The sequence below is a fragment of the Manacus vitellinus genome, unplaced genomic scaffold (assembly GCF_001715985.3).
Source record: "Manacus vitellinus isolate BGI_N305 unplaced genomic scaffold, ASM171598v3 scaffold_4_pilon, whole genome shotgun sequence".
Lineage (NCBI taxonomy): Eukaryota > Metazoa > Chordata > Aves > Passeriformes > Pipridae > Manacus > Manacus vitellinus.
Genome location: NW_021940604.1, coordinates 23086554 through 23103495, shown reverse-complemented (window position 1 = coordinate 23103495; position 16942 = coordinate 23086554). Strand labels below are relative to the sequence as shown.

Sequence of the window (16942 nt, the reverse complement as noted above, 5' to 3'; positions counted from 1 at the left end):
AAGAGAAAACAAATATTGTATACCAGCTTCCACACCAAATGAAGAAATACTTAATAGATCCTACTAGGAAAAGCAACAGGATGGCACTGACAATTTACCAGTCATACTAAAATAGCATGAATTCTCTAAGTAATCACGAGTTAAAAAAGAGAATTTTAAATTTTAAGCGAAACACCCGTTTGGGGAAAAACACTATTTGTGAAGGAGCAACTACTTTTGAATACAGTTCTGTGAAGCTGTAAGTACAAACAGTAACTAAGCAGGCAAGGAAGATGAGACATTTTTCATGACTATGTAAGACTGATTATTTTTCTTTTGAAAGAAACTGAAGAATTTGAACCAAAGCACCTTCCCTGTTTTGCTCGGGGGTTTTTTGTTTGTTTGTTTTTTTATTTGCACTAAAATGTAGAACATCTCTCAGCCTAAAACAATTACTTTCATGGTTTAAACTTAAGAACTGCATTTAGGAACATTTCAGTTTGAATATTTACAAGTACAAAAAATTCCAAAGCACAAACTGAAGCTCACAGGTAACTGTTAGATAGTTCTCATCTTATCATCTTTGTTTCACAGAGTGGGCTAAAAAACTCCAAAAACACACATGGAAATGTTATAGAGAGCAGCATTATGCTTGTCTTGGATTTCTTTGCTCTGAAAAGCAAAAAAACTTCACTTGTTTTACCTTTTACCCTATTACAAAGATAAAAAAAGTTTATCTAAGCCATTTGCAGCCAAAGGCATTAAAAACCAAGATATCAGTATTACAGGGCTGCCATGAGAATGAGTAAATACTAAGTAAATGTTCTAAAGAGTCATTAAAGTTGAAAAACTAAGTACCCTGCCTGCATAGAGGCTATTAAGCAGAGATTCATTCAACTCTTTAATGCACAAGAATCATAAATACTGTAGCATGCCACATCTTGCTCTGTTTCCAACAGTATCTGATTAGGGGAAAAGCCATTACCTTCTTCAAGGACCTCAGGAACTTTTATCCGGGCAAGATGAGTCAACAACAGAACTCTGGCTTTCAGACTGTAAGGGCAGGTGAGAGGAGGCTCATTCTTCTTTAAATTTATGCCACCAATTTCTCTGATTAGCTAAAATAAATAGTCAAACACAAACAGCTATTTTGTTGCTAAAGAGAAGCAAATACAAGACAGTTTACAAGGAAAAAAAAGATGTTCACAAAAGCAAGCCTTTAAGTAACTTTTCCCTGGAAATTTCTGTAGAGATAAACATTTACCCTTTTTATTCATAACCCAGCTTCACAAAGTAAAGAAGTGTCTTTATATGCATTGTTTCAATGTGGAAATGAGGGGGGATAAAAGGGGGTAGTAAGAAACTTATCTTGAATAGCTTTAAGTAAATTTGTATTGGTAGATAAATATTTTTTAAATCTCAACTTATTGCCAAGGTTTACTAGACTCAACCATACTTCTAAGGTATTTACATTAAACTCAATACACACAAGCAACAGCATGACCTTGAGACCTTTCACCCATCTAAGACACAGCAAACCTCCCCAAAACACTCTCAGTTATCACAGGAAGGAGGTTTATAAGCCTGAAATCCCTTAGGCTGAAGATCAAGTATTTTAACTTGCTTATAAACTCCACCAACTTGAAAAAAGCGTGGTGTTCTTTATTCAGGATGACCTTTCTTGATCCCAACCAGACCAAGACCCACAGCTCAAATAGGTCTGAGTAACAGGAGTTTAGATAAAGTAGCACCAATATATGGCCCAGAAGTTTCACTTTTTAGGTCAAAAGGTTACCTGAGGAGAGACAGAGATTTCAAAATCTCCAGCCAAGAAGTCTGGGTATCAACAGCTAAGCTACAACAACCTTTGACCAGTCTTCCCCACTCTTGAAAAAAGATCTTAAGAACATCCTGGTATAACATTAGACCAAGAGTAGTAAAACTTTGATAAGAAAACTTTGTAAAAACTATCAATACTTGGTTAAGGATAAAATAGTGAAATAAAAATAAGAAAACTTTGTAAAAACTATCAATACTGGTTTGAGGATAAAATAGTGAAATAAAAATGGGAACAATGATGATGGCCCCAAAAGCATACACTAACAAAAATTATTAGCAATACCCTTCTGTATTGATGCTTCAGAGAATCGTACTGCCATATATTCAGAAAAAAAAACAGAACATAGATGACAGTGATTACTGGAGCTTTAGAAAGGGAACAAAAATCCAATGGTATAAAATGCAATAAATGTGCATACTGACAAGAACTGCAGCTCAAAGACAGAAGCCTGTTAGCTGGAAAACAGAGACACCCTATGACAAGGGAAATCCAGAAAATGTTGAGATCCCGCTCTAATTGTATTAACCACCATATGAAACAGTTGTGGACAACAGTATACTGAAAGCTATTCCTTGCAGAAATACAGGAACAGTATTCAATGCCACTGACTAAGGCACTGCTAAGACTTCACATAGAAAACTGTGGAAAATTCTAAGCAAATTAAAAATAATGTAAAAGTTAGAAATATACTGCCGGGGAACAGTACCCCTTTCAGCATGCAGCAGGAGGAGGGAAATAAAGAGCCTTTTGGAACAGAGGGGAATAAAAGACAGCAGCTTTTCCAGTTTAGCAAAATAAAGACAAAAAGATAACTAATGGACTATTGCTTCTGTCTATAGATGCATTGAGGACAGACAGCAAGAATCATTTTGACTCCAGAATAGTGATGATAGAAACCAAGGCTATAAATTGGTCACAAACAAGACTCCTAACCACTAGAACAGCAAGTTCTGGAACAGCTTCTCAGCAGGATATGGTTATAGGAGACTTGACTGCCTTTTAAATAATGAATGATTAAATGTAAAGGGCTTGCAAAATGCCAGTGCTTGCAACAGCATGGGAAAAGAACTGATGATCAAGGTGATCTTTTCCAATCTTTTGCCACGACTGCTGAAAAACCTCACCTTTCCATTTCCTACTCTTCAAGTCTACAGCATCATAAAGAATTTGTAAAAGAGACCAAGACAACTAAGTAAAGAGGTATCTCGGTCTATTTTCTTTATGTTTAGGTCATGAAAATATGTTTACAGTAAGAAAATTCAATTGTGTGCATAAAAGGTTAAATCTGTGAGACTACCTCCCCTCCTTTTGCCAATTCAAAACATTTTCATTGGAGCATTTGGATATTGTGCTTTAAACTTCTTAAAAGCCAAGTGTTAGTTCCTGATAAATAAGACTACCTAAAACTCTGCTAGTAATAATTATTTGCCACAGTATGCACTATGGTATTGCTGTTGGAAACACCAAGTGGAAATGAATATAAAAGGAAACCAGAGGGGAACAGACATTCATGGAGGAATCTTTATAATGTTTCGAGACATTATTAATTCAGACATTGGATAATCATTTTATTTCAGTATTAACATACTCAACTAGATCTGTGGTAATGATTTAAAAGAACCTTATCAAAGGGTGATTACCTCCTTATATCAGTACTCAAAATTTGTAAGGACTGACACTCTAATTTTTTATTTAGTTTACCCTTCCCCAAAAGCTGAACCCAGCAGTCTATATACTAAACTGATTCCATTTAAAATAAGCATTAGTACCAATTAATGTTATCTTTTCTTTTAAAAAGTTTAAGACAAGTCTAGCTTCTAATTCCTATTTCTAAAGGGATACAGTTTTATCTCAGTAAAATTAATGCTTTGAGAACTTGAATTCTGTCAGCTGGTCACCTAGAAGCACCATCTCCCTCTTCCCTTGAAGGGGTCAGTTATTTATTGAACATCTGATATAACTGACCTGTGGTATCCAGATGTTGTCTGCTGGTCTGCTCGTTGCATCTTTATTGTACTGAGGATCAAATTCAGATGCCCCTGCTAAAACCATGATAAGCCCTGCAAAGATAATTGGAGTCAGACAAAGAAAATGTCAACAGCATCCTAAGCCATCGACTGATTCTTCAGAACCTTCAGCCATAAAACTTACTCCCACTCTTCCTCCAACAACCATGAATACCCACATTCTCTAGTGGATCAGTAAGTACTGCCACAGGGCAAAGGACAGAAGAATCAATGCCTGGCACGAGACAAAGGAGATCACTCAATGCTCCATTTTGCATGGCATCAAGTCCAGCATTTGACACTAAATGTCTTCACAAAAACAAAATTAGGCTTCTTTAGGACTAGCAGACATCACTGCAAAGCAGTTTGACTACTACTACTGCATGCTCACAGAACCATTCCTCTCAGCAATCCATATGTCTGCGGCAGTATGATGATGTGTACTGAAGGGGGAGGCAGAAAGGATAAAATTTCAACTCAATTTTCTGTTCAGTAAGCATTGAAAATTCACCCCAAAAAATTCTTTTAATTATTAGAAAAGCAGTTCAGTAAATATCCCTGCCAAAAATTGCACAGGGATGAGGGACTGCCCTTTTCCTAATGTGATTAGGAAAATTCATACTAACTCAAAACAATCTGTCACGTAATTAAGACAAAAGTCCTACACAACAGGGTATTTTAGTCCCATCGTAACATCAGTCCGCTCATGAACGTCTAAGACCGCTCACCCATAGACAGTCAGAGAAAGCTCAGGGAATCATTTGCTCCAGTTAAAATAACATTTTCAGCAATACTTACTCAAGCTTCTTTCTTAAATTTTGAGCAAGTTTTCTTCTGAGCAATCAAAGTTATTTATGCCTACTTGCAGTGCCCAGTGAATTCCAGCTACTAAAAATGAGTCAAGTTCCCTGAGCATCAATTTTCATTTCCGCTCTCGATTATCTATTCACTTCCTGAGCAAAGCATATTGAAGAGTTTCAGACAACTATAAATATCTTCTTATTATTTAAGATCAACAACTGTGGATCCTCAGGAAAGGAAATTTTAAAAAGTTTGCCTGAAAAGATACCTTAAAGAAGGCAAGTCATGCAGGTCTGTCCCACCATTTCACTAGCCCAGTTTGACTACATTTGCCCAGATTTAAGCCCTGAGTTTTTCACTGATACCACACCACTGTGGAATTCACAACCAAGCCTTACCTGATCACTGTGTGGTTTGTCTAAGCCACCTCAGCTGCACCTCATTTTTAATTCAGGCTGCACAACAGACCTCAGTATAAAGAAACCTGACCTGCCTCTGATTCCAGGACTACCTGAAAGTGTTAAGTCCTTAAATAAGGCCACTTAAACCTAGAGTTGGCTTTTTAACCAAATCTGTAGGAGAGATAAGGCAAGCCTCGAAGCTATGGTTCTGAGCAAGGTTCAACATGAAATAATCTACTGTTGACAAGAAGTTTGGAGAAAGAAGAGACCAGGTTTGAAGGGATCTCCCTAAGCTTCTAACGTCTCACCTATTCTCCCAATTCCTCCTTTCTCACCTAGCTGGAAAGAGAAAAAAGCATAAGATTATAAAGAATAAGATTAATAAAGAATATAAACTGGTCTGCACTAATCCCACACATAATCTATGTGTGCTGTGAGTAGAAGGCTAATATACTTCCAAACTCTTATCTCCTACACCTCTTTGATTGTCTGTGAAGCACTTCTGCTCAGTAGGAAAAGGATGTATCAAAGAGCAGATTTCAGCACTCTTCCAGCAAATCTAAAGTTGAACAACAGTGCAATTCAAAGGAGTAAGAAAATATTTTAATGAACCTTTTTAGAAGGTTTTGGGGACTCTTCTACTCTGTTTTTCAATTGCTCTAAGCAAGCAATCTAGTTAAATCCAATCTAGAACTATCTAGTACTATGCTGATTCTTCAGGGCCACACCAGCCCCCAAATCGAAAGGTAAAATTCTGTACCAACATAATGCATCAACAGATTTCCCCAGAAAAAGGGGTTTTTAATTCCTTTAAAAGTGAGTAGAGAAGAAAAATAAGTATATTGAAAACTACAAACAAGTAATAAATTAACATGAAATTGATAGCAAAATTTTTAATCAGAAATTTAGTTCTAATATAACAAGTAATAATAGAGAACTAGAAATGCTATTTCATTCTTTATGAATATAAATTTTTTCTGACAGCCCGTAGAAAATTCCCAAAGCCTATTTTGTTACACTAACAGAAAAAAACACATAGATAGAGGTTGGCTTCTAGTGGCCACATAGTAACTGAGGGCTACGGGCAGGTCAGCATGTTTCTCCCAACATGCAATATCCTTTTTTCTTTCTTTTAATGTATAGATGGACATAAATATAGATCTATACAACTCCCTCTCCCAAATACTTAAGTCTTCTTAGAGAGTACTCTTCCTCTGAAACAAAATGAAGTTTTAAAAACACTCTAGAAGAACCAGAACCATTATTTTAACCTAACAAAGGCTTATAAAGTAGGAGTATTTAAAAATCAGCAGACTGACATTTCCAGATGAACACACTGGCATTGCAAGATGCCTTTTACTTACGTTTCATGTCCATGTTCCGTGTTTTATAGACAAAATATGTATATATTTGAGTTGTCCGAATGAGAATCTGATCTCCACTATATCGTATTGATCGGTACCACCAGGAACCCTGAGACATTCAACAAGAACAAGTCGAGGTCAGATATATGGAAACACCACAAAACTGGATGACTTCATGTCTGTTGACAGTCAGGTAACTCAGCCCAACTGACTTTACCAATGTTAAGGCCAATCGAATTTCCGAAAGGAGAGGGAAATGAAAAAAAATATTTGCTGACACAAATTTTAAAAGCACAGTGATAAATTCATCTGAGAGAATCTGATGCTATATGTTTTTGGATGACCTCTAGCCTAGGGAATTCCCCCAAGGATATAAAGCTGCACACATATACACGGCTTTGGTTATTTCTGATGTTGTTTTAGTGAACTCACTAAAGAGTAAATCATCAGTAAACCATCATAAGATTTACCACTCTCTATATACATGGTAAATCCTTAGAGTGCAACACAGCATTCAAATCAAACTCATTTTAGTCAGACCAAGGCCAAACCAAGAACAAATATGAGATTTATTTCACTATGAGAAAATCTGGAAAAAAAAATTTAAATAATCTAATCAGAAAACACTTCTGAGAAGAGGAATCTGGAGGCAGCACAGTGCTCTTGCTGTACATTTTCAGAATTAAGCCATATGCCTTCAGATAGACAGAAAAAGTTTTCCAAACCTTCAGCAACACTCCAAGAATTGAATAACTAGCATTACACCAGTGCCTGAAATTATGGAACTCACTCTACAGTGATTGTACTCTGTAATATATTTTCAGAAAAATGGTGTGATGGGTTATAAACTGCAGTCTGTTTATTAAACTTCTCCCTGTAACCAAAGCTCACTTAACATGAGAAAAAACCTTGAAGATATTTCTCAATCTGTTGTTAAGTTTACCATAAGGGAAGAGAACAAGCATTAAAATAGTAAGTGATGCTTACTACTATTAATTTAATAGGCAACTATAGCAAGAACTGTGCAATCTACTTAATTATTTAGGAAATGTTATAAGACTGGCTCCCCACAAACTTCTAAATAAATTAAGTTTGATTCTTCTATGAATAGATGAACCCTGAAACAAAACAGTACACAACTTCATAAGAAGTTTTTCTGCAGAAAAATTTCGATTACAATCCCACAGATATCAAATTTTTGTCTAAGCACAGATATTGGAAGAAAAATGTAACTACAGCTAGTCCAAATCTACATGAAAGAAGCTGCCCTAACTGCTTCTGATGTAGCTCATGTCTCTTACCTCATATACAGAATATTATTTAGGTCAGTGGAGGTCTGGAAAGAACTACATATCAGTATTTTCCTTTTTGTTGATCTGGATTCAAAGGGTCCAAGTAGCCTTACTTTATTTTAGTTGTCTATCAACTATAGGATGACTACATTGTCATCAACTTCCACTTCTTTATTGATTCATAAAAGAGAAAGGGGCCCATTAAAAGCATGAATCATCTTGTATGTCTACTTTAGAATGAAATGATAAAATAACTTGCTCCATAAAAATGACTATTCCTCTTCACTGACTATAAAAGAAATTTACAGTGACAAGTCTGAATGTAGAATCCTACATCTGGTATGGGGCAGAAAGAGGCAAATTTTTTTTCTGTGCTCAGAACATTTCTTTGTACCAACACAAAGGATGTTCACTTTCACTTGAGCTACGATAAACCTGGTATAAATCACTAAAAGTACATGTATGCAAAAAAGCATCAACAGACACCAACTGAAACCTAAAAGGAGAGACATGAAAAACAGGTAGACATTGCACCCTGGATTTTAGACATCTTATTCAACAACTTGAATGTGGTGATTTCAGCAATTTTCTACACTAAATCTTCAATTACGCAGAAAGACTCTCAAAGTGAAGGGATAATGTCTGGCTGAATTTCTGCACACACTGATGCATGCAGCTGCCAAGACCTCAGGACACTTTCTCAAATGCAAGTCTTCTTCCCCAGAACATGAAGGGTTTTGGGTGTCAATTTTCTGAGTCTTTCTTCATGCCATACCCCAAATGCACAATCACTGGATAAGGAACACTGTTCAAAAGCAGTACTGTAGGGCAAACCCAATCCCTGAAATAACACTCATCTAGCAATTGATTCCTCACACAAAGAAATCTCAAGGGCAGACATCTCATGGTGTACAGAAGATCAATAAAAACTGAAGTTATGAAAACAAAGCCAGCCAGGAGAAATCAAATCAACAACCTGTTCCACATGCAGTAATTATTCTAGCACCACCAGCTACAGACATCTCAGTCTTGGTTCTACTGTAACACCACTGAATATCCTCTTGAGCTCATCCGCTCATATTAATTTTCTTCAGATGAATGAAAGAAGATACAAGACAGATTACATAACTAAGTAACTTTTGTGATATCTAATATTTTCCCTGCAGCTCCCTCTCTATCGTGGCACTGCATTTTTCTGGAAACTCTACAGTAGTTACACTTTTTTCACAATAAAAAAAACCACATGCATTAAAAAAAGGCTCACTTGCACTCTCCCTCCATGAAAGGCAAGAATTAGCAACTCTATATCCAAGACAGCTTTGTTTACTGCTTGCTTACAGAGGGTAGAATATTAATCAGATAATACTTACCACAACAACTGGAAGAATAACCATAAATGCTAATCCATATACAAACAAAACCTAGAGGAAAAAATAAGAAATACACTGCATTAGGTACCTGTTTAATCTTTATTCTAAAATACAGTCAAGTATTATTACCACAAGCCTACTACAAATTAATGCAAGTTTATTGCATAATACCTGTCATCATTTCTGAAGAACAACTTACAAGTAATATAATTAGATGGGTAGGGTTTAAATAAGGAGTATCAGTTTAGTGTGAGTAATCTTTTAAATGATTCATGCATTGTCTCAGGACAGTTTCTTTAATAATTAAAAAGTTGGCAGCTAAACTGTGATGCAGTGGACAGGAAGAAATCAAATGGTTAAGCCAAATACCTTAGAGCAACAAATGCAACAGATACAACATTTAGTCCCTGTATGATTATAGCATCACTAGCAAACCAAATGCAACTACAGAAACCTAGGAAACAGTTCCATGTGTGTTTTCTTGCAACAGCAAACACACACTTTGTAACAGGGGTGACCATAGTACAGCCTCATTATCATTGGAATAAGACCCTTCCAAGCATATTAATACTCTAAAACATTAGATTTAAGCTACTCTAATACTTATGACTCTTGAAATTTGCTTCAAAGATATGCATTTGGACCAAAGTATTATTAACTACGTGTTTAGACTAAAAATGTGCAGTATGAGGCACAAACGTTTTAAGGTGAACACTTGAAAGTTCACCTTAAAATCCTAAGCTAAGTAAGCTGACTCACCAAAATTGAATTTTTCTGATCCACAATCCAAGCTGGCAAAGCTATACCAAAGCTTGTGGCTGCAGGATGAAAGAAAATAAATTCACTATAAAATATTAAAGAACAATGCTAAAGTCACATTATGCCTAACAAACAAACAAACAAACAAAACAACCAACCTACAAAAAATCTTCATGTTTACCACTTCAATAAGCAAAAATTTAACAAATATAGCAAAATCAAGAAACTTATTAGAAACACACTCAAGTATGCAATAAAATAACAAGACTTAAATACAACATCTGAAATACCAAATATTTTAGCTTAACATATTGCAGTGAAATATATATTAATAAATATTGTCTGTCTATTTTAAAAAAAAGATTACACAGATTGAAAGATTTATGAGTTTTACATTGCAGAGTTTTCAGCAGTTTGAATACATATAGTTCAGTAAACACAAGAAAACGGTCTGAGTAAATGACTTCTATGGGAAGTTTTATTAGTTTGTACCTTTAGGAAAGTGTGTTAAGATGTAAATTGTAAACACAAAACCCTCTGTCAGTTCAAATTTCTGTGTGATGGATAAGAAAGAGAAAGGAACATTTTTCAATTCAAAAGGAGTTAGGCTGCACAAAGGGGAAGACATGATTCTCCAACAGTAACATCTGTGGCATTCAGATCTGAATGCAGAATAGCATAAAATAGCTTGTCTTCAGACACTTTAGTGGTAATAAATTAAATTTTGCAAACACTATCTTTCCCAATACTGAAAGTTCTATGAAACGAAGGGGTGGAAGAAAAAATAAAAGACTACAGATTTCTAGAATCTGCTTAAAAGGAAAACAACATGCTTTCCTCAGTACTAGCAGGTATCAATGAGGAGTAATGCCTTTAATAAGGACAGACTAGGATCCTTATTTACTTAGATACTATTCTGATACTATTTCCAGCAGATCGTGATAGCCATCAATTCAGACAAACAGTTGTTATGCACAAGCCTAATGTTTTATAATTAAATTGAAAACTATAATTTGTTGAGATTGAAATTAAACATCTGACAAACTTAACCACATCTCAAGCACAGCAGTTCAACAAAATAATTCCCAGTGAATTTACCACATTAAGTTACAGTTGGACAGAGAGGAATACTGCTCACTGTTCCTCTTTGCTAGGCACAGAGGCGGGATGTACCAAATTTAACTTGGTTAGATGTGTCTAACACCAGGATGTGCTTCATCTCATCCCAGGAAATACCTCTGTAAGGGACCATATCCATTCTTTGACTATACAGAACTAGAAAACTAGAGTATGGAGCTTGGATACAGATTTTTATGCTACAGATGTAGAAATTAAGAGAATATGAATTTCATTAAATTAGAAAGCTCCCAACATTTCCAAGTGGGACATTGAAAGAAAGAACATTACAGAATTGAGGAGGGAGAGAGAAAATTTAAGGGACTTCTCCTACTCTTCAGATGAAGCAGTAATGAGAGGTCTAGAAATAAAGCAGAGAACTCTAATTTCACTGTAGTCTGGGACAGAGTTTTCAGAAAAGGAGGCTGCTTCACACACAGTATGAACTGCTGCCCTATCGAAGTATCATTTAATTTTGCCCTCCGGGAATCCAAAGTCCCTTAAGTTTGTGAAAACAATCACTGAGCCAATCGCACAATCATCTTCATGCCTTTAAATTCTCAACTTTTGGCAGAGTTTTCTTTTAAGTCACAGCCTCAGGTCCATTCAAGGACGCTGACATACTGCTGAACTTGAAATCCTATGCCTTGGCAACATTAAGTTATTAGTTTGTGGATGTAAAAAACAATTTAACATTGAGAAAAGTCCTAGGAAAGCTATTTGTGCGTATACTGGTCTAAAACTTAAAGTACCATTTTGCTAATATTAAGACAGTATTTCTGACAAAAGATTTTATTTTTATTTTGCAGCAAGAGGGACAGAGACCTCCTACTTGCACAGCTAGGGAACCACAAGAAGCTAGGAGCTGAAAGAAACCTGCTATGTTACAAAACACAGTGGTTACAGAAAGTTAACCACCACCTTAGTCGATCAAAAATGCCTTTGTCAGACTGTTGGCAGAGCTGGTTTTTTTGAAGGGAGAGGGAAGATTTCTTTTTTGTTTCTTTGACACACTGGTTCAAGGGCTGGGGCTGTTTTTTTTTCCTTTAAAAATTAATTTCCCATGTTGAATGGATAGAATTCACAAGAAGAATTTACAACACAGAGTTCCCTCACTTCATTATAATTTCATAATTAAGTTACAAATCCCATTTACTACTTCCAAGCTGGCTGTAACTCATCTCACATAGATACGTACTAAACACTTAGCCCCTCAAACTATAGGGCATCAACAGCACAGATCTATGGAAGCCTGCCCTAACAAATGGCAGGTTTCAATTTTGCTTGTAATAGCCACTTAAACAACAGTCACAAAAATGTTTTATAAGCAACTCAGGCAACTGCAAACAGGGAAAAAAACTACTAACTTTCAGTCTTAAATTGTTTTATTTTGGATCACCTACTGTACAACTTCAACGCACCATCATCAGGATTATTTTAATGTAGCTACCTGCCCAGGAACAATCTACAATGGGATAATCACCTCAACTCCTCAAGATGAAGGAGGCACAGGCACTCAAATAGTACTGCTTTCAGTAAATGGAAGGCCAATGTGCATACAGTATTTATTTCAATGTACATCCCTTCAAAGCGTGTTCATTGCATTATTGCTAGTTGTTTATTTTTCAATATACATCTATAATATTTGGTCATAAATACCAAGAAAGGTTTAAAATTGACAAGTGTCTGGTAAGTATTATTCCATTTTTTGCTTATACCTCCATGAACATTGGCAAGTCTCTCTAGATACCTACTGTAGCCAAGTAGTCAAAAAATAACCCTTCTCTTTTTAACATAATATGAAATTTGAGAAATATGAAAGCAAACTCTTTCCTGTTTTTCCATGCCACCACCACCCCAGAGCCAGTTTGACAAGTAAAGTATTGATAAGATGCATTGCTTCAAATCACAGGAGAAAGTTATCATATATAACCATATAAAGAACTGAATACTAATCAACTGATCAGATATTAGCTCTCAATATATAAAATTTATCATTCATAATTCTTACCTTGTGGTCCATCTGGATTACCAAATTCTTCCCAATTTTTTCGTGATTCTTCATCAGTTAAACTAGTTACGAGAAGAGATATAAAGTTAGTACAGAAGTAAAGATACTTCTCTAAATCATTAACATACAGAAACTTTAAAATGTGCTATTTGTACTATTCTTTTCAGATGGCTGGGCAAGCTAAACAGATTTTGCTATTTTCTGTGTGAAATCTAATATGAAACAATACTACTGTATTCCTTCATAATACACAGGCAAATTCTTTTATCAGTCTGACAGGAAAAGAAATCAGACACGCAAGATGCATGTGCAGGAAACAGAACAATCACACCTCCCTTTCAGGAGAGTGAGTGCATACTCATCAGCAAAGAGCACTTTTTGATGCCAGGTTACAGTATAGCAAATTCTGAAAGACAACAGAGGTTGGAAATGTTCTGGGGTTTTTGGAAGGAAGGTGAATATGAAAGATTAATTGACAGAGCACAAGTGGTCCGTATGGGCCTTTAATGATTGTATTCTACACTGTTAGCCTTTGACAACATGTGTTTGGTTCTTGGGTTTTGGTTTTTTTTCCCCCTGGGACTCCCTCGTTGCATAATTTAATTCTCTCTTCTTAAACAAGACACTACATTCTAAATCTTCCAGTTTCTGTGCCTGTTCTGGAATGCCAGTTTCTTGGCAATAGTATGCCATCTCAACAGAATCCCTGTTACTAGAAGGAAGAATATTGCTTTAGAAAACAAAATACTATGCATCTGCTATATGGAAGATTTTGTCTCATGGAAGAAACCCAGTGAATGAACCAGGCTGATCACTTCTGAGTCTCACATTTGTTGACAATCAGACTCATTTCATGGGTAAATTTTATATTCTTTCAAGACAGCATGGCTTAGGAACTTCACCATCATTTACTTCAAGGTATGCCTCCACCACAGCCCTTGCACTGGCCTTCAAAGTATCAAACAGTAGCACCAAGCATTTGAGTGCTAGCTTGCAAAGCAAATAATTTAAATGTTTCAGGAGTTCAGAAAGTCATACCAGAATTTACTATTGAAGAGACTTTCATAGTGATTACAGATGTGTTTAAGCAGAAATATGATTTCAAAACTGCTCAAGTGAGCATGGTGTTGGTTCTCCTTCTCACCTTGCCCCAAACAGGACTCTCAATAAGGTCAGCCACACAGACAACTGACTTCAAAGCAGAAATCAGCAACTTCCTAGGTTCTCGATGATGTGACTGACCCATTGAATCCCTACAATGGAAGAAGGCTCAGAGGGATGGGCAAGGGCAGTGTGCCGTGCCACTGAGTGACCACAGTGATTCAGCACAGCTTGCTACAAAGAAGCTGACTCAATCTCAGCACAAAGGGGACACAAAGGTGGCCTTTGTTTTAGACAAAACACCTATCAACATATTTCTTCAAGTACGTTAAAAAAGTATGAATGTCTCCTCAAGTTTGAGAGACCAGCAAGGGGGGAGTACACACCTGGCTCAGCCCAACAGAGTCTAAAAACTAGACAACTAGCACAAGAGTTTTGAAGACAACAACAGGCTCAACCCACACATGCCTTCCCATCACCTGGGGACACCCAGCATTGTGACAGTGAATGTATGACACTGGTAATTGGAATCACATTGGTACCGTGATTGAACCGTGTATTGAAATTCCTGTATTTTGCAAAGTCTAACTTGAAAAATATACTAAAATATACTAAAGACACAACATAAATCTATCGCTCCACTAAGTCAGAGATCGCGTATCACATTAACTGTCTTCTAAGCAAATTTGATATTAAACGTTCCACATGTGGAATATCTAAAAGAACCTGAGCAGAGACTACTGGACTCTGACAGATGATCATTTAGACTAGAAAAGATTATAAAGCTGTATTGACATTCCATGTATGAACAGCATTACAAAACCCAAACCACATCTTGATCATGGGAAAAAAAAAAAAAAAATCAATAAAGAGAGATTTCCTTTATACCAAATTCTAATATAAGATATCTTCTTTCAGATAGTAAAAAAAAAAAAAAGCTGTAAGTAGACACAAGACCAAAAAATACTCTAAGAGGAAAAGAAGATTCAAGGATTCAGCTTTTAAGAACTACACAGGTAATGTGAAACAGTCACCATATAAAAAATCAGGACTGTAAGGCAAGTGCAAATGGAACGGGAGATGGGTAAGATGAGAGAAAACTGAGTCAGAATGAAACATCTTTGTCACTAGATGGGAACAGAGTTAAAATGCTGTCTGTCACTCCTTGGCTTTATCACCAGATGAAATGAACAGTGTATTTATTTTCTAAGCATTGCTTCAAAACTGCTGCAACGGGTTTGGTTGGTTAAAAACCATAACACCCATTTTGTTCTTTGTCATCTTTAAGATTTAACATGTGTTGCATTGGAAACATTTTTTCCTAGCTGACACAGAAGTTTGAAACAAAGATGAAACACCTTATAGCATTCTGACAGTTTCAAAACAAATTATCCTTCCTAACAGGTACAGAGAAACACGCACTGAACTAACTGAGACATGTTTTGACTTGCATTCCATATCCAAATATACTTTTTCCTGTCTGCTTCGTCCATCCTTGCTATTATCACAAAGGATTCCCTCCCCGTAATATTACATTCCCATTTTTTTATGAGCAAAAAAGAAACTTACGCCGCATAGGCCTTAGCAATCCTCATGAACATAACTTCATCTCCTCCTTTATCTGGATGGTATTTTAGCGATAGTGCACGGTACTGTTTCTTAATTTCTGATATACTTGCTCCCTTAAAAAGGAAAGGTTTAAGTTTATTAATAAATATCTTAAATAAAATCCATTCTTATATATGTAATCGTAACACACACTGCACATTATTTCTCTGAATAAAAGAATTATGTTCTAATATAGGATCATGAAACTATATACATATTTCATGAAAACATTATTATATTATTTTTTCTAATAACATTCCTATACTCATTATATTTTTAAATCAGGATAGAAGTCACAGTCTAAAAAAAGACATTCAGATGACTGGGTATGGGGTTTTTCCAGATTATTTTGCTCATCCATCTATAGAAAAAAGGAAGGACTTCTTATCTGTTCGACAAATCTTATCTTCCCTAAAACATATTCATGAATACGAGGAATTCTCACTTGCAGTGAGAATATTTAAGCAAGAGTTCTTCTATTTAAGCAAGAGTTCATAGATCAAGTATGATGGTTCACTTGCAGCTTGCCTGCAGAAATAAATCTGTCAGTTACCAGGAACAGTGGGTTTCCCTGCTGCTTAAGAATGCCTTTGACTAGAATCATCTTACCCATCAATTATTTCTAACTTCTTGAACAAAGGGAATACATTACCTATACCTGAGAAAGATCGATTTTTACTCTACTACAGCACGTTGTTAAATGCTACCAACACAATCCCCTGTGTGTTAACTTTCAGCTTGGACTGTGAACTTCACTACTCAAGAAAACCCACAAAACTTTATAATAACATATTAGAAGAAACTTTATCTGCTAACATAGAACCACTGCCGTGGTGACTTTTCAATTTTTTGTGGTAGAGAAGCCTAGTATGCTGACATTAACTGCATAATAAACACACAAGAAGTTATTTACAGATGATGGTACTATTTCAATAAATTTAAACCAGGAATTAAACTACCCTGAGGCTTCACTTGCTGTTGCTTTATCTCACTTTATGCAGCCTGTCTATCATATTTGAACACTATTTTTCAACAGCATGCCTGCCTCATTTAATGCACAGGATGAATTTACTCCATAATAAATTAGACTTCAAGTAAAAACAGGCATTTCAAGACTAGATGAAGAATGCCAGATGAGCAGCAGAAGCTGGACAGTAGGGGGGGGTGAAATCAAGTTGGTTGAGTAGAGATGGGTTTTCATAGCTCACATGAATGCTGTCTACAAAAAAAAACAAAACTAATTTTTTCTCTCTCTGACACAGAGGGTGCTTCCCTGATGAGCTGATGACAAGTT

General features: G+C 36.0%; 1 protein-coding gene across 1 annotated transcript in view; it reads right to left on the bottom strand.

The window, feature by feature from the left end:
• The window catches only part of SEC63 (SEC63 homolog, protein translocation regulator), a 60741-nt gene that overhangs the window by 21826 nt on the left and 21973 nt on the right, over nucleotides 1-16942 (bottom strand). Inside the window, exons 4-10 of the mRNA XM_029962768.1 lie at nucleotides 15610-15722; nucleotides 12940-13001; nucleotides 9813-9871; nucleotides 9054-9104; nucleotides 6392-6500; nucleotides 3785-3879; nucleotides 965-1097 (exon numbers count right to left, since the gene is read on the bottom strand). Coding sequence (XP_029818628.1) covers nucleotides 965-1097; nucleotides 3785-3879; nucleotides 6392-6500; nucleotides 9054-9104; nucleotides 9813-9871; nucleotides 12940-13001; nucleotides 15610-15641 — 541 coding nt within the window. The 5' untranslated portion in view covers nucleotides 15642-15722. The remainder of the gene's footprint in view (nucleotides 1-964; nucleotides 1098-3784; nucleotides 3880-6391; nucleotides 6501-9053; nucleotides 9105-9812; nucleotides 9872-12939; nucleotides 13002-15609; nucleotides 15723-16942) is intronic.